The 26,009-nt window shown below is 55.9% G+C and overlaps 1 protein-coding gene across 1 annotated transcript in view; it reads left to right on the forward strand.

Moving 5' to 3' along the window:
- SND1 (staphylococcal nuclease and tudor domain containing 1) overlaps window positions 1-26,009 on the forward strand; it is a 421,659-nt gene that overhangs the window by 390,016 nt on the left and 5,634 nt on the right. The window contains exons 17-18 of the mRNA XM_082472295.1: window positions 17,252-17,440; window positions 22,538-22,679. Coding sequence (XP_082328421.1) covers window positions 17,252-17,440; window positions 22,538-22,679 — 331 coding nt within the window. The remainder of the gene's footprint in view (window positions 1-17,251; window positions 17,441-22,537; window positions 22,680-26,009) is intronic.

Here is a 26,009-nt window from a genome sequence, read left to right on the forward strand (position 1 = left end):
GAGTAGCCCCCGCTCTCCGCAGCTAGAGAAAGCCCACACACAGCAACGAAGACCCAACGCAGCCAAAAAAATAAAATAAATAAATTTTTTAAAATGTCTCAGCTGAATCTCAGTGGTGTGAGCAATGAGAGAGGGGACAGTCCTTAAGCTGGCCACACTGATGTCTGGACTAAAAGGATGCCTGTTACTAAGGAAGAAAGAAAGAGTGGAAATTGAGAAATGGAAATTGTGCCCCAGACAGCATGTGCCAAGGCACAGAGAGGTGCCATTTCCATGTCTGTTTAGGGAACACATAGCATTGTGTGCCCAGATCAAAGAGTCCAAGTAGTAAGTGGAAGGAGGGATAGGAGGTGGTAGGAAACGAGACTACAGAAGCAAATCCACATTTTCCACTAGTTTTGGAAAGCTCTGCTGGTTCAGCTGAACGGGGCAATCGCCAGGGTTCAGACCGGGCTGGTCAGGTGGCATCCGCCGGGGCGCCAGGCTGGACTCAGCGCCTCTAGTTCAGACCCCCTCCTCTCTCAAAGGAAAGCTCCCATGTGTCTCTGTGAGTCACATAGGCCCTGCCAAGGCTTGGACCAAGTAAGCTAGAATGTATATTGGCCAAAGGCCCCTAATTTTTCCCTTAGAGAACCAGAGGTTAGTCACTCTGTGACCTGGGTACACTCAAAATGTGTTTCTGTTCTCTATGTGCTTGACCCAATAGGAAGAGCCCGCATTTATTGAGTGCCTTCTGTGTACAAGACATTGTTCTGAGGGCCTCATTCTGCCTCATTTAAACCTCACATTTTCCTTAGGAGGGAGGTGTTCAGTTTTATTACTCCCGTGTTACAGTTTGAAGAAACTGAAACAGAGGCTTAAAATAACTCACCTAGGGTTACTAAATGGCGGAAGCCGAATTCAAACCCAGATAGTCTGGCTCCAGAGCTCTCACTGGTAACCACGGCACAGTTCTGCCGGTGGATGAGGTCCCCCACGTCAGGAGAAAACGTTGGGATGGAGGCAGATGGGTGGAGGTAGGACTGAGCACAAAGCATTTTGCTGTCTGTCTTGCAAGAAAGGAGTAAAAACTCATGCTAACAGACCAAGCCTGGTCCAGGCTGGGACATCTGCCTTTGTGCCCTCCTCCTGCCTCCTGTCTGCCCCCAGTGCGATCTGACTCTAGCTGGCACAGTCCACTGAAGAGCTGCCACTACGCCTTTTCATCTCTCTCATCCCTGCCTCCCAACCGTCATGAGTGTAACAGGGATTTTGTGCATCTTGTTCAGGTTCCGACCCTTCCTTCTTTCCTTTCTGCCTCCCTAAGAATGTACAGGATCCACCCCCAGTTCATCCGTCCCAGACCTGTGTCAGGAGGGATGACTTGTCCCGTCCCCCCGTCCCTCCAGGTCGTCCTCTTGAGCTCTTCTTCTGGGCTGCATGCACCGCCTCGTGGCCTCTGCTCTCTCTGTCATCCCTTCTCTCTCTTCCCTCTAACATCTGCTTGCACCTCCACTGACTTCAGCCTCCCTCTCTATCCCGGAATTCTCCCCTCCTTCCTGCTCCTCCCCTGCCAGTCATGCATTATTTCCAAAGTGTGGCCCGACTCATTCTGCACACTAGCATGTGTTTGCCTTGCCCCCGCCTGTGATGTCCCGCCCAGCCTGTAATGCCCGGCCCCTCCCCTCCCTGGAGAGTGTCCCCACTCTCCAGCCCTCAGAGCTGGCTCTCTTCTTTGAGCCCCTCCAGTATTTGCTGTCTGTGCTACCACTCGGTGGTCGTGTGGCATTCTGTCACTGGTTGCCATGATGTGGCTTCACTGTATCTTCTTAAGTTCTTTGAAGACAGGAGTTATTTTTTTCATCCATTTGGATCTACTGCAGTGCCTGATGCATTGCTTTTCTATTTAGTAGATGCCAAATAACTCTTGATTGGTTGATGACAATAATTCCTAGGTCTCTTTACATATGCTTAATGTTTGGTTTTTTTTTGTTTTTTTTGTTTTTTTTAATTTATTAATTTATTTATTTATGGCTGTGTTGGGTCTTCGTTTCTGTGCGAGGGCTTTCTCTAGTTGCGGCAAGCGGGGGCCGCTCTTCATCGCGGTGCGCGGGCCTCTCACTATCGCGGCCTCTCTTGTTGTGGAGCGCAGGCTCAGTAATTGTGGCTCACGGGCCCAGTTGCTCCACGGCATGTGGGATCTTCCCAGACCAGGGCTCGAACCCGTGTCCCCTGCATTGGCAGGCAGACTCTCAACCACTGCGCCACCAGGGAAGCCCCTGTTTGGTTTTTTAAAAATAAATTTATGTATTTATTTATTTATGGCTGCATTGGATCTTTGCTGCCGTGTGCAGGCTTTCTCTAGTTGCGGCGAGCGGGGGCTACTCTTTGTCGCGTTGCGCAGGCTTCTCATTATGGTGGCTTCTCTTGTTGCGGAGCACATGCTCTAGGCGCGCGGGCTTCAGTAGTTGTGGCTCACAGGCTCTAGAGCACAGGCTCAGTAGTTGTGGCACACAGGCTTAGTTGCTCCGCGGCATGTGGGATCTTCCCAGACCAGGGCTCGAACCCGTGTCCCCCTGCATTGGCAGGCAGATTCTTAACCACTGCGCCACCAAGGAAGTCCAATATCCTTCATGTTTGTTATCCATTTCAGTTCCTTCCGCATTTGTCTTCCCATTTTGAAGAATCCTAATCACTTTTGGACATTCTCATCTCTTTTAATCAGCTCAACTCAACATTCCTGGTCCTTCTCCAGCCCTGCTGGGTCTTTCCAGAGATGCAAGGCTGAACCACAGAGATCTCTCCTTGCAGGGTACATTGTACCCCATTATAGCTTTAACCTGTGTTTTCTGCTGCCTTCCTGGCCTTGGAAGCTGTCTTTGTTAGGGAAGCTAACAGGAAAATAGCCATGTAGAAGATGCTGCACGGAAACGACAGAGCCCTGCCAGGCACATCCTCTCCCAGGAGGCCAGGATCCTCCTCCGTCATGCACTTTCCAGCACTGCCTAGAATCCTGCTGCTCAGGACAGGCTGTAGGGACTGGGGGTAGGTTGACAGGAAACAGGCCTACAGCCTCTTTCAGAGGCCGTAACATAAAAGCTCATGGGTTGACAAGGCAGAGCAGTTGATTCGGGACATGGGCAGTAAGATCGAGTTCTTTGTTAGGAAGAGTGAATCAGGGAAGGCTTCCTGGAGGACAGAAGTGGTGTGAGGTCGCCCCTTACAAACAGCTTCACACGTTTTCATTCTCCACTCCTGGGCAGAAACTTCCTGAAAGGGGTTGCCTTAGCATGTCTGTTGTTGTTGTTGTTTTTGTTTTTGTTTTTGGCCACACCACAGGTCTTGTGGGATTTTAGTTCTCCAGCTAGGGATCGAACCTGGGCCCTCGGCAGTGAAAGCGTGGAGTCCTAACCACCAGACCGCCAGGGAATTCCTGCCTTAGCATTTCTTCACTGGTAAACGAGCAGACGTCTCTGGGTGGGCTCCGCCACCTCTGCACCTCCCCTGGCAGTGCAGGGGCTGCTGCTCATCTGGCCTTTACAGCTGTGATGCAGGGTCGTGGCCTCAGGGACGGGCGGGGTTACGGGAGTCCAGGCGGGGTTGGGCAGCTTACACAGCAAGCAGATCAGCAGGGCCAGGGTGGAGGGTCCTTGACGGGGAGTAAGAGGAAATGAGGCTGGGGAGATGGGGGGGGTGTGAGCCCTGGTTTGTATATTCTCTCTTTGAGAAGGTACAAGATGCTAAGAATCTCCTCTTAGCCCTTCTTTTTCTCTCTGTCCTCCCTGAGGCATCCCTGTGAGGACCTGCTTAAGTTAGAGGACAGGGCTGGCCTTTCACTTCCTTTTTGTTGCTCCTGACCTTCGCTCTCTGTGTTTTCCTGCCCACTGGCTCTAGGCAGCCCCTCAGGAGCAGCGATCAACTGAGAGCACCTCCGAATAGCATTAAAAGAAATCAGATTCTTGAATGGTATTTGCACTGAGTGGTGGAGTCCCGAAGCTTGCTTCCGAGGGCGCTGTGGCAGGAGGTCCATCCGTGGTGGGAGGAACCGCACTGGCAGCAGCAGCTGTATCAGAACAGCCTTCGGCGGCAGTCAGGCTCAGGCAAAGGTCAGGCTCGCTGGGCTCCTCCGAGTCAAAGAGATCCGCTTTAAAGCCTTAATTGTGACTTCTGGGAGGTCTTAGCTGGAGGTAGTGAACATTTTCATTTCCTGTCTCCGCTGCAGAACACACCTATCTTGGAGAAGTGCTCCCCACGTGGAGCAGAGAGCAGTTGTCAGTGGAAGTCTGCTCAGTGCGGCCAAATTGGGAGGTGGAGCAGGGCAAATGAGGCTGCCTTGGCCCCGTTGGGGGGGGACCCAGCACAGCTACTCCCTGCCTGGGAACAGGGCACAGTCAGCCTGAGCAAAGGGTAGCACTTAGGGGCTACCCACCAGCTCCTGGGACCTCATTAAGCTGAATTGTATTGGGAACGTTTGGTTGAAATGGGAGCAAGAGAAATAATTGTGATTAATGGGACCCTGGCTCCCGTCAAGAGGATGGACGGACAGTCGCGTCAAGAGCAAGCTGCTGACCCATCCTACATATTGTCCTTTTCTACCACTAACGTTCCACCCTCTCTTGCTCTGATCTCCCTCCTGTGGCTTTGGGAACTTTCAGGAGGTGACTACAAGGCCCACAGCAGCATCAGGAGCCTTTGCCAGTGGAGGAGGAAGTGGGAATGTGGTCCCAGCATGGAGAAGCAGAGGGGTCAGAATACTCACGCCAACGCCTGCCCGTCAGTCGCAGTCTTTCTTTGGGCAGAGACAGCTGGGGCCAGGGAGCAAACTCCAGCCCTGCCCGGGAAGTTTGGGGAGGCTTCATGGCATATGAGAGCTCAACTCTGATGGTGTCAGCAGTGCCATTTTAATATCATCATTAGCAGTGAGGAAGCCCAGCCTCAGCCCATAGAAGAGGGCAGGGACCAGGGTCATTAACCCGGCCGACCTAGCCTCTGGCAGGCTGCATTTATCCCAATCTCAGCTGTATACACTCAGACCTTATAATGGGTGGCTTTTACCCACGGGCTTTTCTCTGCATTACTGACAGTCCAGAGAGATCGCGCGGGCCCTCCAGGTCATACAGAGTAAGACCCCAGTTTTCCCACGTGACAGGAGGGTGAACACACGGCAGCCCTAGCCCGCTGGCTCTGCCAGGACCCAGAGACTACAGTTACAGGGGCTCCGTAGCATCTCAAAAGGTGTTTTATTTTCCTTACTGTGTTACAGTAGGTTTGAAACAGAGCTTGGGAACGTGCATCAGGCATGGGCAGAGTCCCCCCAAATGCCCAGATCTCCTCTCTATTGGGCCTGAGGGAGCAGCTCCTTAGTGGGGTGAGAGGACAGGACTCTCTCTGTGGCCCGTCCAGGGATGTAGATCAGCAGGGCTGCTGTCCCCCTACCGCATGGCCTTCGTGTGCATCAGAAAAGGGTGCCCTACCTGGGTAGTCGCACACAGCACACACGATGTACAGCCTGGTGGGGACGGATTTAAGGAAGGATACAGGTGACTACAGGAGTGGGGGGCTGCATGAGAGGAGCCCAGAGGAGATGGTACCTTCTTAGCTGGCCGGATGATGAGGGAGACATGAGGAGGGAAGGAAAGGGGGGGTGGGGGGGGGTCCCCGGGGGTCCCCCCCTGGGTACAGTGCTCCTTGATCCTCTCAGTGCCTTCAGCTGTGCTTTCATGCCGTTGATCTGACGTTAGTCAGGGATGAGCATTCTGTGTTTTTGTGTTGACATTGTTTGCCATTTCCTATATTCAGTTCAACGGAACGAGTAAACTGCCTGGTCCCTAGCTGCCAGTGTGGAATTTCTCTCTGTTCAGTGCTTCTCTCTGGTGCCTTTTTCTGGCCTGCAAGAGGGGTTGGTGTCTATGGCCCTGTTGCCAAGAGACCAGGTGATGGTGAAAGAGAAGGAGCCCCGTGTCCCCTTCCCTCAGCATCGGACCCTCTTGCCCCAGCCCGACCGCCTTTGGGTGGCCTCCCCAGCCACAGCCCAATTCTGACGACTCTGAAGAGTCTGAGCCGGGAGTTGGCTTCCCAGTCCACACCCCAGATGCCTCCATTCCAGCCGCAGTTGCCTTTCCTCGGTGGGGTCTGTGTTCTTCTGGAAGGGCCTGAGACCTTGAGGCTTTCTCAGCCCTGTGCTCAGATGTTCCCTCAGGTGACCGTGGCCTGACCGGCACACCCAGCCCCTGGCTTGGAGGATTTAGCACCGACGGTGGTCAGGGCCCTGTCCTGTCCTCGTGGCTCTTCCTCTAGCTTTCGCTCCTCACGCCTGCCTTGCTGAGGGGTGGTGACCAGGAGTGGTGGGGGGTGTAGGAGACCAGGGGAGGCCCACGCAGCTGCTGCCTGCGCGCCTGCCTGGATAAAGGGAAGAACCGAGGCTCGCTGCACTTATCTTCGGTACAGGCAAAGCCAAGTGCGAAGCCGCCCCTTCTGCTCGTGACGTCTGGGTGCCTCTGAGCCATCACTGCTGGCTGCACTGACCGAAGCCAGTTTCTGCCCCTCTGGCTCCTACGAGCAGACCTGCTGTGACGCGGCAGCTGTGGGACAGCCGTGTCTCCTTAGAGGCGTTCTCGAAACGGGCCTTTTGCAGTCAGGTGGGTGCCACGGGACTTCCCCAAAGACAGTTTTCTGTCCCAGGAGCTTGCCTTCTGCCAGTGGTCTGGAGAAGCTAGGACCTTTTACCTTTCATCATCCATCTGTTGTGTGCCTACCATGTGCCATTAATAAGGTGTACCATTAATAAATGCCCATCATATAATACTATAGTTACTATTGGTATGAACAAGGTGCTGTGAGGAAAAGCATTAAGTATATAAAGGAGTGGTTCAAGTGTGCAGAATCTTAATGGTGGGTAGAGTAGGAGTTCACGGGTGTAGTAATAGGAAGAAGCATTCTCGCCAAAGGGAGTATAGCCTTGTACGGAGACCTGGGACGATGCATCTGTGTGGAGCTGGAGGTGGATTGGCGTGACTAAAGCAAAATAATGAGGGCCAAAATGGTAGAAGATGAGACCAGTAAGAACCCAGTTTTATCAGGAGCTTATCCTCTACTGTGCTAAGGAATTTGAACTTTAGTAGAGAACAAGAAAAGGATTTCAGCGAAGGAAAAATTGATCCAATTTGGGTTTTTTTTGCAAAGTAACAACATTTATTGAGAAGTTACTATGTGCCAGACTCTTCTTAAGTGTTTAATTTGGGTCAGTTCATTTATTCTTTAATAAAACCCTTTGAGGGCTTCCCTGGTGGCGCAGTGGTTGGGAATCCGCCTGCCAATGCAGGGGACACAGGTTCTATCCCTGGTCCGGGAAGATCCCACATGCCGCGGAGCATCTAAGCCTGTGCACCACAACTACTCAGCCTGCGCTCTAGAACCCGCGAGCCACAACTACTGAGCCCTCGTGCCTAGAGCCCCTGCTCCACAACAAGAGAAGCCACCGCAATGAGAAGCCCACGCACCGCAACAAAGAGTAGCCCCCGCTCGCAGCAACTAGAGAAAGCCCGCGCGCCGCAACGAGGACCCAACGCAGCCAAAAAAAAAAAAAACAAAACAAAAAACCCTTTGAGGTGTAGGTGCCATTATTATGCCCATGTGACAAATAGGAAAAAACTCAGACCCAGAGAGGTTAAATAACCCACTCAGGACCACACAGCTGGTAAGTAGTAGAGCAAGATGTGAACCCAGATGGTCTGGCTACAGAGCCCACATCTAACCACTGCACTGCACAGCCTGTGATAAGCCACACACTGCAGCATCATCCAGGGGCCATTAGGGAGTGGCGAGGCTGGTGGCAGGGATGCCAGTGAGGGGACTGTCACCCAAAGCCAGGACCTGAACTCGGGGAGTGGCGATAAGGATAAAGAAGAGGGGGAGAATTCAAGAGACGTTTATGAAGTAGGACCACTGTGACCTGGAGATTGACTGTGAATATAAAAGGCGTCGAGGATGATTTCTACGCTGCTCGTGCTACCGAGTGAGATAAGAAATGCAGGTGAAAGTGCAGCTTTTATAGTGAAGATAGTAGATTCAGGATTGGACTCGTTGCAGTTTATCTGGTGGAGGTGAATCCTGCAGAGAGGTCCGGGCTGGAAATAGGAGTGGTGGTGTCATGTAACTCTGAGCCATGCAGGACGGAAATTGTCTACAGCTTCAGGTGGCCCCCTGGGGAATATCCATGTTCAAGGGGCGTGTTGGCGGGAAAGAATTCACAACTGAAACCAAGAAATCACGGAGAAGACGCCAAGATTGGGAATCACAGAGGCCTTAAAAAAGAGTTTCGAAATAGAAGGGGGAGTGCTTAGCCTTGTCAGATACCTAAAAAGAAATTAATAAAATGGCAATTAAGAGGTCTTGAGTGACCCTTGAAGTGGTAGTCACATTGGAATGTTGACAGTGATGACCAGCCGTGTTGGATGGGGAACCTGTGGGAAAGGATGTCAGTGGTGGTGCCCTAGACAGGGGTAGGGGCAGAACGAGGGCCCCCAGTTCAGCCACATTCCCTGCATGAACCTCAGGGAAGAGAGAGTTAAATTTCCCTCCAGCTTCCAGCCCTGGGTTTTCCTGGGAAGATGAACAGTCTGCTCTCCTTATTGTCTGCACCAAAGGAGCAGATTGCGTCAGTTTGTAAACTGTGTTACCGCTTGCAAAGGCCTGGAGTCAGCAGGTTTGCATTTCCCAGCAGACTCAGACGATGCTGATCGCCTCGGCTCCTGCCTCTCCACCTCAGGCAGGACTAGGAGCTGCCCCCCGACCCCCCACCTCTGTCATCCCACCCCTCATCCCTGAGGTATTCAAGGAGAGAGAGAGAGAGCAGGAAGCCCTGAGCTTCTAGCTGAGCCATCGCGCCCAGTGCTCTGGCCGTCCCTCAATTTCCAGGAGCCTCTTGGCCTCTCTTGCCAACCCGGGCCTGATTTCTAGGCATTCCTAGGGCTTTGACTTAGACGAGCGCACAAATGTCAGAAAAGAGGTTTTCTGGGAACAACTGGCGCTGTGGGCTGGGCTTGAAAGCATCTTTTGGTCTGGAGGTGATGAGGGATTAGGAGCAGCGGCGCTGGTGGGGACTGGGGCCCTGCTACTGCAGGAGCACAGGGAAGCTCAGTACAGCTTCTGCCCCTCACCTGCCCACTCCCCACCGGGCGGGTGACCGTAGTGAGACCCAGGAGGCATTTCATAGGCACTGCCTCTGCGGCTTCCGGAGCGTTACATTATTAATTGCATTGTGTTAATGCTCACCGTCTCTGAAAGACCACCGTGTGTCTGCGCGTGGCCGAGAGTGGAGGGGACGAGTTGGCTGTGTTAAGCTGCTACTACATGAAGGTGAGGTGTCTCTTCGAGTTCACGGCTCCGGCTGTGGCAGCACGTTACAGCCTTCATGCAGCATCAGTGATGGTGGAAAGCCCAGCTCTCCGGCGGCGTGGCTACCTCTGCGTGGCAGGAAAAGGAGGCTCCGTTGCACTCTAGTCGCTCTGGATCTCTACTCACATCCTTGCCGAAAGCTCTGGATGGGACGTGCGGGTTGGGAAGAGCTGGAGTGCCTTTCTTCCTCTCTGCAGGCTCTCCCACAGGGCTTGCCGGTGCGCCTGTGGGCCTCCCCCCTTGCCCTTCTCTCCCACATAACCCCTTGTCTGTCTTCTCTCTCATCGACTCTCAGTCATACTGGTGCACCACCAGGGCCACCACCCCAAACCCCAACTCATACCTTAGGACGTTGTGAGCAGAGAGAACCTTAAAAACCGGGTTCAACTCTCACTAACGTTGAGAAACTGAGCCCGGAGGAGGGTGTGACACCCCAGCCCAGAAGAGCTGGTCCCTGGATCGCTGTTTTAGTCCAAGGTTTTTGCTATGCTTCTCAATGCCTTCTCCCCGTCCAAGCCTCATTCCTATCTTGTTCCCAGTTCCAGACTTGTTACTGATGGCTTTGGGGTTATTTAAAGCAGGGCTAGCACCAGACAGCATATGGAAAGGACGGAGGCTTCTGCCTGTCATTGGGGCCGATGATGTCACCTCCCCAGAGGTATCCGCGCTCCTGCTCCACCTTCTGGAGGAACCTGCAGCCAGCACCTCTCCCCTCCCCCCTCTGCCACCCCTTGTGCAGGAAGTCTTCCTTTCCAGATGCCCCGGGGCAGGCATCAGATGTCCTGAGCTGCCGCTCTTGCCCAGCTGGCATCACCTGTCCTACCCGAGGCAGCCGCCTCCCTTGGGGGAGGGAGCGTCCCGTCAGCTGTTTTCCAGGCAGTCCACAGCCTCCCAGTCTCTGGGACCCAGGCTCAGTAATTTCCTGTGTTGCCTCAGGCACTGCACAAGAGAGAGCCCAAGACGCGCTCTCTCGGGGGAGATTGTACCTCTTTTCCATCCTCCCAACGCGTAAAAAGGGGAAGGTGGGTTATATGGGAGGGGAGACTCCCCACCCTCCCGCATTGCCAAAAACCCCCTCTGTGCTGTGCCTCCTTTGGCTGCCCTGAGTCACCACGTGGAGCATGCCGCCCCCTGCTGTATGTCCTACCTGGTCCAACATTTTAAAATTCCTTTGCCCTAAGTGCCCCTGGCTGCCTCATTTAGGCTGCCTTTCCGTGGAGGCGGCCTCCAGCTCACTTCCCCCCGACCCTACCGTGAAGAAGGCTACAGGAGGGGACCTGCGTGTTTCCAGCTTTGCCCCAGACTTAGAGCCCTGGGCATCCAGCTTGGCTCCTGGAGCAGGCGAGGGACAGCTGAATGAACCCCCCAAGGTGGTTGAAATTTCCTCTGTGGTCTTACAGCTGAGCTGTCTGATCTTCTTCCCCACCGCGCACAGTACTCTTTCAGAAGGCTGATTGGCTGGGGGGGGCAGGAGACGTTAGCGTCCTCGTCTCTGTAAGAACATTAGCCCCTGTCTGCCTTTCGTTTCTCCTGCTTCCTTCACACCCCCTCAGCTGGCTGGCCCGGCATTGAACCCCGGCAGACTGTGCCTCACTGCCTGGAGTGGGAGAATGACTCCGCCCCCATCGCCTGTTTGATCGAAGTAGTTGCTGTGTTAAGAAGCTGGACAGAATCCACAAGGGGACCAGTGGCGGGCGGGGGGCGGGGAGGGGGGGAGAGCAGGACGCTCCAGCTGCTGAGAAGAGGGCTGTGGGAAACAAAACGTTCACGGCCACCGCCACCTTCCCTCCCTGGGTTGCTTCCAGCCGTGGAGGGCGGGAACTGCTCAGGGTCTCCTCTTTCTCCTCCCCTTCTGCCCTTCCCTGCGCACCCGCAGCTGCAAAGGGTGAGACCACAGCCTGTTCGGGTGGGCACCGAGGTGTGTGTGCTGCCTGGGACGGGAGTGCTTCCTCAGTAATTAGGAGACGTGCAAATTAACAGTCTGTGCCGTTTGTATTAATTTGGTAAATAAGCCAGAACAATTTCATTAGTGGCACCTTAATGTGCTTGGGAGCAGGAGGACGTGTCCCACTGTGAGGCAATGGGGCCTGCTGGCTGCCCCGGCCCACAGACAGGCAGCCCGGGTCCAGTGGGTCTAGCTGCTCTCCCCCTGGGCATGGCTGGCTGGGCCACACCCCCGATCGGCCCTGTGGTGGAGAAAGATCCCTCCCCCCTCCACTGATTAGAAAGGCATCTGTTTGTTCAGCTGGGTTTGGGGACGGTCACTCATTAGGTTTTCCCATCAGCCCGCACTTCCCTCACCTCCCACTCTGGGTGTAAGAACCGAGGGAATTGAGCTCAGCCACACAGGGCTGCCGCTGGTTGTAACTAGCCTGGCCGCTGCCAGCTGGCCCTTAGTTGAAGGAAGAGGAAGCAGTTTTACGTCACCAAAACTTCACGGCTAGATTTAGGATTTGAACCCAGGTCTGTCTGACTGCAAGATTCATGCTCTTTCTACCACCTCATGGCCCAGTCAGTACACCCAGCTCTGGAGCAGATTCAGAGAACAGGCTTCGCTCGCCTTGGAGCTGACAGTCTAGGTGGAGAATAAAGACATTTTGAAATGAAATAACTGCCCTTCCCCAGAAGTAAATAATTGATGATGATGAAGAAGCAGCATTTGTGTGTCAAGCACTCTTCTAAGTGTTTAGCATACTTATATTAGTTCATTTATCGTCAAAACAGACCCTTTGAGGTAGGTACTATTGCAGTTCCAAGGTAATTGATTCACCAGAGCTCATGCAGGTGGTGGGTGGATTTGTTTGGCTCCAGAGTTTGTGCTCTTAACCTCTGTGCTGTACATTGGCCCCTACGTGTCAAAGGGAGAGTAAGCCCATAGATGTTCAGGCCAGGTGTTCAGTTCACTGCAGGCTAAGGTTTAGGGAAGCCTTCACAGGAGGGTGGTGTGGAAGCTGGAAGAGCTCACCTCACGGGACCTAGTTCAGAGCCATAAAATCCCCACCCACTCTGCCAGTATCAAGAGCACAGGACAAGAGATGTTGGCAGGTGACCAGTCCAGCAGGGGTGCACAGTGAGGCAGCACCTCGGTGTCCTTCAACGCCTGAGGGTCAGGTCTGACCTTCAGACATCTAGGCTCTTGCTCTGTCTTAACCAGAGTTATCACCAAGCAGCCTCCTCCACGTGGCACCACCCCTTCTCAAAGTCTCTCCGGAGGCAGTCTCCTCCCCCCAGCTCCGTGTGTTGCTAGGTCTCAGCATTCGGCTTCTGTATGAGCGTTGAGGAGGGGGAGTGAGGAGAAGAGCCATCATCTGTCCCTTGCTGACATTGCTTGTGTCCACGTGTACACATACTCCGTGGTCCCCTCAAGGCCATTATCAGCCCACCTGTGTACACACCAAATGCCCACGTGCTTATGAAGTGTTCTGGCAGCCTGTAGTAGTCACCCAAGGCCTGACCTACCTGAGGTCACGTGCCGCTGTAGGAGGCCTCCCAAGGAAGACGGTGAGTCCAGATCTCTTCCTGAAACATTCCAAGATGCCAAAGAGACAGGTAGCCATGCCGTATAGCGCTTCGCACTCTACACCACACTCCATGAATAGTTATCTCATTAATGCTGCGGTAGCAGAAAGAAACCAGAAGAGGTTTCTTGTGTGTTTGACAAGAATGAGCCTCCCCTAACTCCTGTCTACAGTTTGAGGCAGCTTGTAGGCAATTGCTGTCTATGTATCTGTATATAGTCAATCCTCATTATATGTGAGTCCATATTTGCAAATTCACTTAATTACTAAAATTTATTTGTCACCTCAATCAGTACTCCTGGTGCTTTTTGGACCGTTTGTAGATGCGCGCAGAGTCTCCTGGTGAGCACGTTCCCAGCTAAGGCTGCACAGGCAGTGGCTCTGCCTTCTTGTTTCAGCTCTCATTCTGCAAACAAGTGCCCTCCTCGTGGTCTATTTAGTGCCACGGTTTTCCAGTTTTTGCACTTTTTGTTGTAGTTAAAAATGGCCTCCAAGCACAGCACTGAAGTGCTGTCTAGTGTTCCTGAGTACAAGAGGCTATGATGCGCCTTGAGGAGAAAATCCATGTGTTAGACAAGCTTTATTCAGGCATGAGTTACAGTGCTGTTGGCTGTGAGTTCAGTGTTAATGAATCATCAATATGTATTAAATGCAGTGTCTTTAAACAGAAACACTCATAGAAGGAGGTTATGTTTTGATAAGTTGATCAAAATGTGACTAGAGTCTTGAAGGAACCTAACCCTGTGTTCCCCCTGGGGGCAGTGGTTCAGGATTCCCTAATTCCTTGTTCATGGTGACTTTATAGAGATAAGTACCCCCAAATAACTGTATATAAGCCTATGCGTGTGTATATGTATATATTTTTTTAATTAGGAGAAAATATGAGAAATTTGAGTCTTAAGGCTGAGTCTTAAAGTTGAACACAGAAACAGAGCTTTTACAGATATGGACCCACATAATGTTATAGTCAGGTCACAAATTCCTGGCAGTCAGTATGAAAGAGAGACATGATGAAGGATGAACGCGTATACCCACCTGGGAGCGCCCTGTGGTTCCCATGCAACTTGCCCAGAGCTAAAGAGTCAAGACTTTGATCTTCACACTGAACCCCTGTGCCCGTCCAGGCTGGGGCGTGGCCAGAAGGATAGACATAGCACGGGGTGAGGGCAGAGAGGCCGCGGAAGCCGAGAGTCTGAGTCTCGGTAGCAGCGGGAACACTGGCCCAGCCCTATCCCTCCACTGAGCCCCGCCCACCTTCCCCTGAGCCCCGTTGTTTGATTGAGAAATTACTGTGGTGGCAGCAGCTGTAATTAAAGGGGAAGCAGAGACCCACGGGCGACAGCTTTATCTCCCTCTACAACCCAGGATGGATTGGGCGGCAGCACAGTGCCCCGGGCCAGAGATTTCTTTCCTCTGCAGCGGGCTGGGCCCAGGGGCTTGTCAGGCCCAAGTTAACATATCGATTGCAGGCAGGGAGCGGCTGGGTAAGTGTAAAGCCAGGGCTCACCTGCCAAGAGAGCCTGGCTGCTCCCCAGCAGTTTTGGCCCCAGGTGTGGCTGCTAGTCGCCGGGGTCGCCCTCTAGTGGGAGCCCTGGGAGGCTGGCATCTGGTTTGTGGCCTCAGAGGGGGAGAAGTGACTTCGACATTGGCCTTGTAGAGTGGGGTCTGAGCGTGGGCACCTTATAGGAGAGAAGGGTTGTACCTGGCCAGTTGCCTCTGCAAATCATCTCTCTGAGGTTCTTGCCTCCATCCCAGGAATCTGGTGCCAAGAGAAGCCATCAAGCTTCGTGTCACACCGGCCCACCACAAGCCCTCGGGCTGGAGGGAGGCCTTGTGCTCGAGCAGGGCAGCCATCCTCAGTTTTAGGAAAAGGACACCTGGCAGTGAACACATGGAAGACAAGAGGTCGTGAATGGGGGTGCTGGCATGGGCCTGGGCTCAGTGTTGGTCCGGGAGCTGTTCCAGTTTGATTTGCTTTCAGCTAGTCGTGAGCAGGTGTCTCCTGAGCCCCCAGATGCGAAGGAGCCCAGTGGTTTGGTGGTGGGAGCCCAGTGGTTTGGTGGTGGGAGCCCGCGTCAGCACCCTGTACTCTACCCCTTGTCTCATGAGCCCCCAAGCACAAGGCAGGCAGCGCTCTGCTCTTCCCATTATTCTCCTGGGACCTGCTGCTGCTTGGCCTTAGCACGTCTGATAAAGCTCGGCAAATGAAGGAGATGGTCTTCTCAGGTATCATCTGCCCATCCCTGTTCTTGTCTGACCACTGCAGTCCCGACAGCCTCTTCCTCCATCCTTAGCCCTCACACTGTAGGGGCGCCCAGCGCTTCAGCGCCCCGGGCATTTAAAAGGTGGCCAAGGGCTCCTCAGGCAGTCTGTCACTCACCTCAAGTGAATTTAGGTGCCTTATTGGCTGGTCGGCTCTTGGGGCCCCTGTTTTTTATCGAGTACCATTTTGCCCACCTGACCTCTCCCACAAATGCAGGTCCTCCAGTAAATTAATTACCAGAATTCGAGAAAGGAGAAACACGTTTTGCCACCTACAGATGCAGGACGCTGGTTCTCCCTGCTCCAGCCCTCAGCGGTGTGAGGCCCGCGTGGGGTAGACCCAGCCCAGCAGAGCCCAACGCTTCCACCCTGGCTGTACCAGGGAAGTGCAGGGTGGTGGAGGGAGCCGGCCTCAACCCCGTGGAAAGCGAAGAAGGGGCGTCAGAGGTGTGCCTGGAGGAAGGAAGGACTGCTCCTGAGACAGAGGCTGTGGGGAAAGAGGAGGGGAGGGTCTTTTCTGCTCCCAAGTCAAGGAGGCGGTAGGGAAAGAAGGCAGCAGGGCAACCTGGCTTCTGCTCTCAGCTCTGACCCTTGCGAGCTCCACTTCCCTTGTCTGTGCCTCAGTTTCCCTGCCGACAAAATCAAGTTGGATTGGATGGGTATAACATCTTTGTTTTCTAGCTCTCATAAACTCTGCGTATTCCCTTCTGTGCCACACCCCCGCTTCAGGTGTCTTTGAACTTGCATTCCACCTGAAGGGGTAACGGGGGGCCTCAAGTAGGAAGAAGGGTGTTCAAGAATAGGAAGAAGTCAGGGTCCCACCTCCCTGGTCCCGCTCCTTGTCCCACCCCCACTGCCTTCCCTCCGAACGCCCAAGCCGCCCCTGTCTGCTTACAGGGAGTCGTGTCCCGGGCATCTCTCCCTGCTGAGTCAGGACTCCGCCAGCTGGGCGGGCTGCTCTCCTCCCCCCTCGCCCCTCGTACCTAGCCCTCTGCCCTTGGCTGCTGCCACTGGCTCCAGCCCAGGCTTCAGAGCATTCCCAGGTATTTAGACATTCATTTTATTGCTTAATCGAGCTTGAAGCCGTTTAAATTAACACGAGTTTTTACGTTTGGCAGCAAAGGCTTTTACAGGCCCCTTTAGCAGGCGAAGAACGAGGTTGGGAGAGGATCAAAGAAGGAATTCCTCCTGGGCCATTGCCTTCACGAGGCGGGAGCAGAGCCCGTGCGGGTCTGGGGCCCTGGGTCTTGGGGAGGTCCTCAGGGGAGGAGGCCCGGGAGCCCCTGGGCTCTGCAGGCATCCTGCAGGGTCTGGGGGTCAGCCATAGCACTCGGCCCCGACGCCCGGGCTGATGGTGGTGAGCACACCCTTCCAGTTACGCTTTTCTAGGGATAACTTCCTGCTGGAGTCACCCCCGAGCTGCCCCTGTGTGGTAGTGTACTTCCTGCCCACATCTCTCTGCTCACCTGTCCCCTTCCCTCCTCTCCTCGCCTGGCTTTCATCCCACCTCTTTCGTTACCTTCATTAAGCATTACTTCATTCAGCTCTTCCGGGAAGAACACGAGTTCCCCTCTCCTCGGGGATTGCCTTGCTCCCCCAGGGCTTGTCTTCAGGGCAGAGCTGGGGTTCAGGGGCTGCTGAAGAAGAGTGGGATGTTCCCACAGCTATGGCCACCGCTTGTCTCACCCCTGACCTTTATCTATATGCTTGCGCACACGCGCGTGCACACACACACGCGCACACTCACACACACAGCTTACTTAAGCTAAGGAGAGTCAAGTTTACCCTAGTAGCTCTCTGCCAAGAGGAAGGGGAGGGGATTTGAGAGGAGAGGGGAGTTTTGAAGTTGCTTTGTCAGTGACGTATCCGTCAACGATGGTTCTGGGGTGCGAGAGGCTGAAAAGTATAGACTAGCTCACAGCACTCAGGTGAAGGGTTCTAAGAGGCTCCCACAAGCTCCTACTCTGCCTGACTCATCCTTCCAGCGACTCCTGTCCCGTGGAGCGACGGTGGTGGCAGTGGCCCAGGGCCGCTCTCCTCCCCTGCCCACCCTGGGCCCCTGCTGCAGGCTGACGCCCCCTGTCTCTGCTCCCCAGGTGGAGGTGGAGGTGGAGGGCATGGACAAGGCTGGCAACTTCATCGGCTGGCTGCACATCGACGGCGCCAACCTATCCGTCCTGCTGGTGGAGCACGCGCTCTCCAAGGTCCACTTCACCGCTGAGCGCAGCTCCTACTACAAATCCCTGCTGTCTGCCGAGGAGGCCGCCAAGCAGAAGAAAGAGAAGGTAGGCTGTGGAATGGGCCTGGCGGGGGAGGAGGCGGCTGCCTTCTCTCCCCCTCCCCTCCACCCCCATGCACCAGCACCGCTGTCTCCATACGACAGACAGAAGTGGTTCTGTCACCCCTCAACTGAGTGACCCCGGTTGGCGTTGGTCTCAGACCCCATGTCAGGAACCCCACGCTGAGGTGGCCCTGGAGCAGGAAGCTGCCTGGAAGGTGACCTTGGAGCCCCTGGGCCGCAGGAGACCGGGAAGCCTGCCCTCCGGTGCTCTCAGAGAGGCCGGTTGGCCTGCAGCCCACGTCTGAATTTCCTTCACATTGCCCTGCAGGGAAGCCCATTTTGGAAGCTGCCCCAGGAGATGCATAAAGCTGTTAGGACAGCAGATTTACAGCCCATCCATCTCTGCAGCCACTGCATTGAGGAGACAAGGGGGGTGGGTCGGAAAGCAGCTTTTGGAAACAAATGGACGATTAAAGAACCCAGTGGTTTGGGTGATGGGAGCCGGGCTCGGCACCCCCCGCCCCTAGCCTGTCGCCACTGACTTACAGCCCAGCACTGATAATGGGGATAAATCAGCTGGCCACCAATTTGTCAGGGCTTCTCTGAGTTCGAGGAGGATTTCATGGGACAGCCGTGCTGAGCCATAAATTTGTTCCAGGAATAAACGTCTCTTTCCCACGGGGCAGCCGCCTGGCTTACAGCTCGCCTCTCAGAGCCAAGGCCCAGACACCTGCCAAAAGGCGTAGGGGGCTTGGGGGCCCGGAGGGCTCCTCGTCCTCCTTCTCACTCCGGCTCTTCCCACCTGTCCTCTAAGAGAGGGTACATCACTTCCCCAGGGGCCAGGTCCAGGACACTTGGATCTCTGTGTATGTCTTATTCCCATCCCCTAGAGATTAGGGCAGGTGACCGATCCTACTGGAGGCTGAAGGACCCCAGGGAGAGGTGGCCCCCAAAGCCAAGACCGGTGAAAGGGACTGTCCATGCCTTGGAGGAGTGAGCAGGCCACCATGGGGCCCCCAAGGAGACTCCCACCCTTCCTTGTCCCAGCTCTTCCTCCTAGAGTGACGGGGAGGCAGACAGCCTCGGCTTCTGCAACAGAGGAGCTTCCTCTCGGAGTTCCTGTTTGTGGCAGCTGAACTTAAGACTGCCACCTGCATGTCCTCTGCTCGCTGCAGGGAAATGGAGGAGGCGTGGTGCTGGGCCTCACGTGCAAAGGCTGAACGAGTTAGCAGCTGGGTGTCAGTGTGGCAAGCACCAGCCTCTAAGGCCCAGATTCTGAAAGCATCTTTGCCCCCTGGCCCTGCTCCCTGGCTACTCAGCACCTGAGCTGAGAAGCTATCTCTTCAGATCTGAGTGATCTTCTACCCTCTGAGAGTAGAGACCCCAGAGGGACCAAGGAGAGGACAGAGAAGGGAATCTGGCCAAAGATGGAGGGTGGTCCCTTGCTTAGGTGCTGAACTGGGCATCACCGTTTACTTCACAGTGGATTTGTCTGAAAGAACCCAAGTCGTCATTTCGCTGGTGCCACGTGATGGTGCTGAGGAGTAATTGCCAGTGATTAATTACTTACCCAGGCTGCGTGGTTTTATTCCAGTCCAATTAAAATGCGGCGCACCACCCTCAGGGTGGGGGCCTGCCTGCCTCCTGGGCCCCTCTCCTGCACATCTCAGCCTCTTCGAGGATCCTGGGGGGACCTCACATGACTTGCCTCCTCCTGGTGGGGCCGGGACCCGGGAGTAGTGTGGGCAGAGCCTTGCAGCGGCCCTCGGAGTTAGCTGCACTCAGAGAAGTTGGTGGTCCGCTGGGGGACAGTAAACTGTATATCTGACGTGTCCCCAGGATCCCCAGCCTTGCCCCATTGGTGACCCCATGAGAGCTGCCTTAGCTGTCGAGAGACAGGTACATCTGGGGTTAAAAGATGATCGTGGTACCTATGAGCTGACTGAGGAAAGTAATACTAAGAGATTTTGTGAGACCAGGAGCAAGCAGAAGTCGTAGGTGGGTGTGATTATGTCATGTACATTTCTGAGCAGGTCTGTCTGGGGAAACCCCGCAGTGCTGTATTCCCAGCTCTGAGAATTTAGCTGCCTCCCTGCCAGGCCTAATTCCTCCCTGTGCCTTGCAGACACCTCTCCTCATGAAGAGGCTAGTCAGGCCCTCCCCTTCCTCTGTAGGAGGCTGATGCAGGGCTCCCCCCTCCTCCTCCTTTAGGGATCCTGGGCAGGTCTGAGGACCAAAGAGGGAGCCGCAGATGGCAGCTGTCTGGACTGTTCCCCCATCGCCCCTCCCCGTTTTTGCCCCAGCAGGGCCCTTGACAGGGCTGGATTGGCCATTGATTGGCTTTTACTGAGCTTGACTTCCCCGATGCGGGCTTGAAGGCCTCCACCACCCTGGCCCCATGCCAGCCCCACCTCCGGAGCCTCCTGAGCAGCGATAGTAAATAGGATTTAGAAAGGAGAGGCTCCAGCCAGTGGAGCCTCGGTCCACACTGCCCATCGCTTGCCAGGAGGCGCACCCGGGGCTCCCCAGGGAGGAGGGAGGGCCAGGAGCAGGGTGAGGACAGGAGGGGAGACAGCCTCTACTCCTGACCTGGCCCCGGAATGCAAAAGCGATCTGAGCAGGACAGGAAATGGCGTGACAGAGCAGCGTGTAGCAGAGGAGGGAGGGGCTTCCCTTGCCCACTGCCCACTTGTGTCTGTAGCCAGGGCCATGGAGGGGTCACAGAGAGTGTCTTGCCGATGTGTCTGTCCCCTCCCTGCCCAGGTTCTGCAGGGGGCAACAGAAGCCAGTGTGGGCAAAGCAGGCCCTTGTTCTAAGGGTGGGGACCTGGGCGGCCAAGCCCATCCAGTTGACGGACTGCTTCCCACCAGGAAGCCACACTGACCAGCTTGGGAAGGGACCCCGCACGGCTCCACGACTGAAGGGCCAAGCCCGTCCTCTCTTACAAGTGGAACTCCTCCATCTGAGGAGGAGCTCTCCCTCTTCTGCCCTTTAGCAACCTCGTGCTTCCCGTGTCTTCTCACCTCAGGAGGCAGCAGTATACACCCCTCTGCTCCCCTCCTGCTGCCCCGGGAGCTGTGGGACCTCGACAGGACTGGCCCGTTGCCGCCTCCTTGTAGGAGAGGGGCCTGAGGGCCAAGCCGAGGCTTTGTTTGCATCATCAGTGACCTCCGGCCCGCTGCCCCCCCTGCACCTGCCGGGGAAGGCGCTCCACCTCCTCTCGGAGGAGGAAACCTGATGCTGTCGCCTGAGGCACCTTTACTTGAGGAGTCCTTAGCAGTTTCTGTTCTCACCCTGTCAGTCTGTTCCCAATTCATCCATACGGAAGACGAGCCTCCCTCCGTACAGCGGAGGGAAGCCGGGTGGGGTTAGGATGGGGGCCCACTCAGAAGGCAGTACAGAGGCCCTGTCTCTCCAACCCGCTGTGTGCTGGGAAAGGAGGGAGCAGGATGGGAGAGGGGAGGGCCGCTGACTTGGTCTGGAGCAGGTAGGGGCACCGAGTGCAGACAGATTGGAGGGTGGTGTTGGTGGGAAAAGGGGGCAGAGGACAGACTGCTGGGTCAGGAGGGCCACTGCTGGGGAGGGGGCAGAAGTTTGGGCCCAGGTGATGTCTCTCCCATCCCTCTCCGCCACCCTCTGGCAGCCTCCCCCGGGCTCAGAAAGTCCCTGTTGCTCATTCCAGTTCTCGGGGCTCTTGCCTCTCCTTCTATTGGAAGGACACACACTCGTGCCACATTAAAGGCAGGAGCATGGCCTCTGCGTGTGTGGCCCAAAGTGGTTCAGTAATTCCAGCCTTCCTGCCCTTCAGCTGCTTCCTGATGCCCCCCAGGAGTCCGTGTGTCAGCTGCGTGATCATGTGGTCATACTCTACCACCTCTTGCAAGGGAAGAAAAGGAGACTCAGAGAAGGCATGTGACTTGGCAAAAGTCACACAGCAAAGTAAAGGGCAAAATGAAAAGACCAGAGTCCACATCTCCCCACCTACAGCTTTTCCCCGTTGCTCAGTGCTGCCTTCTGTGTCCAGAGGCCCAGTCACTGCCAAAATTCCCCTTGAAGAGCTCTAGGGCCAGGCCGCCTGTGTTCAAATCCTGGTTCTGCTACATCTAGCAAGCCTGTGTGCCTCAGTTTCTTCATTTGTAAAAACAGGGGTAATGTTTATACCTTTTCAAACGGTTGTTGTGAGGATTAAATGAGCTAGTACTTGGATAACGTTTAGTGTGGCACCTAGTAAGCATATAAGGTTTGGGCTAATATTTTATCACCACCCCACTCATTCCTGTGTGTGTGTCTGTGGGACCCCGTGTGTGGTGCAGTCCCCCGGACTCCCCCACCCACTTTGCACTGCTCAGCTGGAGAGCCACCTCCCTCCCCTGCTATGACAGGCCTCACTACTGGGATAATCTCCTGGCCGCAGGATTGGATTTGACGTGCTGTCACCCCGAATCAGCTTCTGAGCCGCCACAGCCCTGACAGTGCGGGGCTAGGGGAGGAAGGGAGAGGGAAGGGTGGAGGGGAGCGGCCCAGCTTCTGAGCCGGGGTCAGAGCAGCCTGCTGGCGGTGAGAACAGAGGCGTGCTCGCACAGTGGCAGCCCTCGCCTCCACGGCCCAGGGCTGTCACTTGGAGAGTCTCAGGAGCGCCTGTGGCCCTGTGACAGTGGGAGGGCCTGGAGAGTTCAGAGTGACCCCCGAAGGGTGGTGTGAGGGAGTGAGACGGGGACCCAGCACCACTCCAGCACCGAGGTTCTCACACGCTGGTATGCGTGGGAATGGTGGGAATCGCCGGGGAGACTTTGGTTTTGACTTACTTTCCCTGGGACCCTGAGAGCACATCCTGATTTGGCAGGCTGGGGTGGGACCCAGGCACCTACGTTTTCAGTAAGCTCCCCAGTTGCTTCTGATGCCTGCCAGAGCCGCTGGATGGGAAGTGCTCTCTCCACCCCCGCCCAGAGGTAGGAGGGTTCCAGGGGCTCGTCCTGTGCTGGCATCACCTCCACACTCACTCGCCAGGGCAGTGATTCCCCCTGCCCAGAGCCCCTTTCCCGGCATCCTTTCTGACTTCACTTCCTAATCTCTTCCTCCCCTGTGCTGACCACACATGCAGGTCTGGGCCCACTATGAGGAGCAGCCCGTGGAGGAGGTGACGCCCGTGCTGGAGGAGAAGGAGCGCTCAGCCAGCTACAAGCCAGTGTTTGTGACTGAGATCACCGACGACCTGCACTTCTACGTGCAGGATGTGGAGACGGGTGAGCACACAGGCGCGGCCCCGGGCTCCGCTGCTTCACGGCTGCTGGCATGATCTGGCCCGCCTCAGGGCCCCTCTGTTCAGTGGGAGGGAGGGACACAGCCCAGGGCTTCCGGGGGCCTCCCCGAATAGCTTGTGGCTGCTGCCCACCTCCGGGCCCCTGCGCCGCACTCAGGGCCCGAGGTCGTTTTATCAGCTGCAAGGGAGCCCCGGAGCGGGCGAGGCTGAGCAGGTCCTCTGAGGACTGGTGAGGTAACCAGCTTTGTCTGGGTGGTGCTCGGAGACTCTTAGGTAATTGTTTTAGTCCCAGACACCCCTGGCAGGGCTGGGCAGGAGGATTTGTAGCCCTCAGAGTGTATCAGGAAGCAACGGACAGATTGTCTCTATGTGGTCAGGAAGCGCAAGCCAGCTCTGCTCAGTGCCTCTCCCCGTCAGCGTCCTTGGGAGGGGAGGAGGGGGAGCCTGGGCTTGTCTCTGCTGGGGTTTCTCCTTCTCCAGAGGTTGTCATAGCCCTGAGTGGTAGCCAGTTGCTATGGTAACTGGCGGCACTCTAGGGGAAGTCATCCCCAGAAAGTCTTTTCTGAAGGACCCTCTCTCTCCATCCTCTTCTTTCCTTCTGCCCTCAAGTGCAATGCACTGTGGCCAGGGTCCCCTCGGCAGAGACCTCAGGCTTCTGGAGGAGAGAGGGCAGTAGAGCCGGCTCTCACAGCAGCTGCGCTGGGGCCCCTCCAGCCCAGCTTCCCCCCTTCACTCCCTTCACTCTCTCCATCCTGACCTCCCTCCTCTCATTGCCACCCTCTGCAGGGAAACATTTTAGCTGAGGTCAGAGGAAGAAGCTCTTAGAGCCAGCTCTCGGTCCACGAGGCAGATCCTTACAAGGCGGAGGGGGCTGAAGGTGTCGGTGGCACTCGAGGCAGCCCCGTAGGTGGCAGGGTGCGGCTCTGCCCGCCCTCCCCGGCCCCACCCCCACCCCCAGGCCCGCTCCAGATTGTCAGCAGCCTCGCCTCAGCCGCCTCCCCTCTAATGATATCTCCCAGGCAGGCACCTGCGTTTGTGGCAATGTCATTTCACCGGGAAAAACTGACCATTTCGAGCCCTGGGCTGGCTGTACTTGGGAGGGGAGCAAAGCCAGGGAGGGGCGGAGATGGAAATGATGAGCCTGAAGGATTCGGTTCTCTTGTGGCCAGCTGTAATCCTGGTGAGAGGGGGCCCAGCCATTGCCTTGGGACAAGCCGAGAGGGGGCCTCCAGGCTGGGTGGTGTGGAGTGCGGGGAGTCTGGGTGGTGGCCCAGGTAGGAAGGAGAGCTATTCCTAAGCACGGGAGCCAGCGAGAATGGCCCTTGGGGAGCTCGGGGAAAGGGAACTCAAAGAAGACCGTGCCCAGGGTACCCCGGCTCCCAGGCAGGCTCCACCTGGCCTCTGGGTCCTGCTGGGTAGGACCTGCCTTGAGTAAGAACAGGCCCGGAGTCTCCAGGAGACAGAGCTTAAGGGTTCAAGGCCTTTGCCCACATACTCTCTGTGATCTCAGAGGCTTCCTGTGCCAGCTCTGTACCCCGCCTGGCTGTCTCTGACTGCTCTCGGAAGCCAGGACGCTGCACTGAGTGGTAGCCAAGGCAGATAATAGGGAGAGAAAGAGAACTTGGGGGGAACCGTGTATTGTTGGAAGATTGGAGTAGCGAGTGAGGTGCTGTGTGGCATGCCACCTGGATAGCTGTAGGCTCCCGAGAAAACCCTGCCTTCCATCAGATCCGTGAAAACGAACCTCAGCGTACCCAGCCTCCCTCTCCTGAAACCTTTTACCCCTCTTGGAGGCAGGGACATCCTCTGGCCCTGTTTCCCTTCTCTTAATTAAAGCCTGCCTTCGGGAAGGATCTGGTGAAATGATGAACACATGGCCATTGGCTCTAAATGACCAACCGGGCTCTGTGTAAGGGCTTCCCAGAGGGCTTTGCCTGTTCGCAGAACTGTTGCCTTGGAGCAAAATAATAATAATAAAAATAGACCAAGTATAGCAGGACCTTGTCTGTGTAGAGGTAGCTTCTTAGTCCCTGAAATTTTACTGTCTGGGCAAGGAACGCAGGCGCAGGAGAACGGAGGGTTTATTGCCGGGCGGGGGGAGGGCAGCGCCTTCCGAGAAGTCCCTGAAACCGTCCTGTGAACACCGGCGTGGGGGCCCGAGAGTGTAGACAGGGCGCGCGCCTGCGGGCCCCTCTTCAGCACTGCAGGCATCAAGCACCCTGCACAGCCGGGGCTTTACTGGGTCACTTGAGAGTAAGCAGAACCGAGTGAGCTATGGTCTGTGCCGTGAAGGCGCTCCCGGCGTAGTGGCAGAAACATAAACCAGACAGGGAATGGATAAGGCCCACTGTGACAAGCGTACCAACGGCCGTCATGTGTCAGGCCCCTGTAACAGAGTGGCCGGGGGCCCTGAGGATGGGGGCGAGTCCTTCACCACCACCAGCCGCCCTCGCCTCAGAGAGCGAAGGGGGAGCAAAGGGCCTGCTGAGAGCTTGAGTCCGGCCCAGAGGGACGCAGAGGAGAAGCCACTGGGGGCTGATGCTCAGCAGAGTAGGGGTGAGGGGCTGTGGCAGGAAGGAGCCAGGGGAGGGCACTGAGAAGACCTCGGGGGCTGCCACACCCAGTGAAGACCAGACCAGCAGCAGGGACCGATGACCCTGGTTCAGGAAAGACAAGGCAGGGAAGGGGTCTCCCTCCCCGCAAACGAGGAGGGCAGTGAGCTGGCGTGGGAGGGTGGGACCCCAGCCTGGCAGCACTTGGAGGTTCAGTTCAGCATGTGTCTCATGGGGTGCGTCAGGTCAGAGTGTCCACATTTGAATAGGCTGAGACCGGGCCCTGCTGCCAGAATTGTTCCCCACCTTGCACGGCGCAGATTCTGAGGCCCTTTCCTTGTCCAGGGTCGTATGGGGCCCATCTTTCAGCTCCACTTTTGCCCCCAGGATACGTTGCAGAGAGTGGCTGCTGTCCGTCACCGCCTCTGTGGCCCAGGCCGGGGCCCGCCCTGGTAGGACTGGAGAAGGCTGGTTGGCCTTGGCCTTGCTTAGTGTCCACTCATTTTCTCTACCTCCTAAACCAAGGCCCAGGAACATTCCCTAGGGCGTCTCTGGCCATGGCCAGTGGATTGGAGAGCCGAGACTGGAAGACTGGGTGCCTCTAAGGCCTGAAGTGTCAGCAAGATACTGTGAAACCTCCTCGACCAGGGACCAAAGAGGACTTCCCTGTGGGATGGGGGCAAGCCAGTGCCGCGGGCACCCTACAGCATTCCACATCCTGCGCACTCCCCAGGCTCATCTGCCTCCCCAGCCCCAACTAC

The sequence above is a fragment of the Balaenoptera physalus genome, assembly GCF_965194825.1.
Source record: "Balaenoptera physalus genome assembly, chromosome: 8".
Classification (NCBI taxonomy): domain Eukaryota; kingdom Metazoa; phylum Chordata; class Mammalia; order Artiodactyla; family Balaenopteridae; genus Balaenoptera; species Balaenoptera physalus.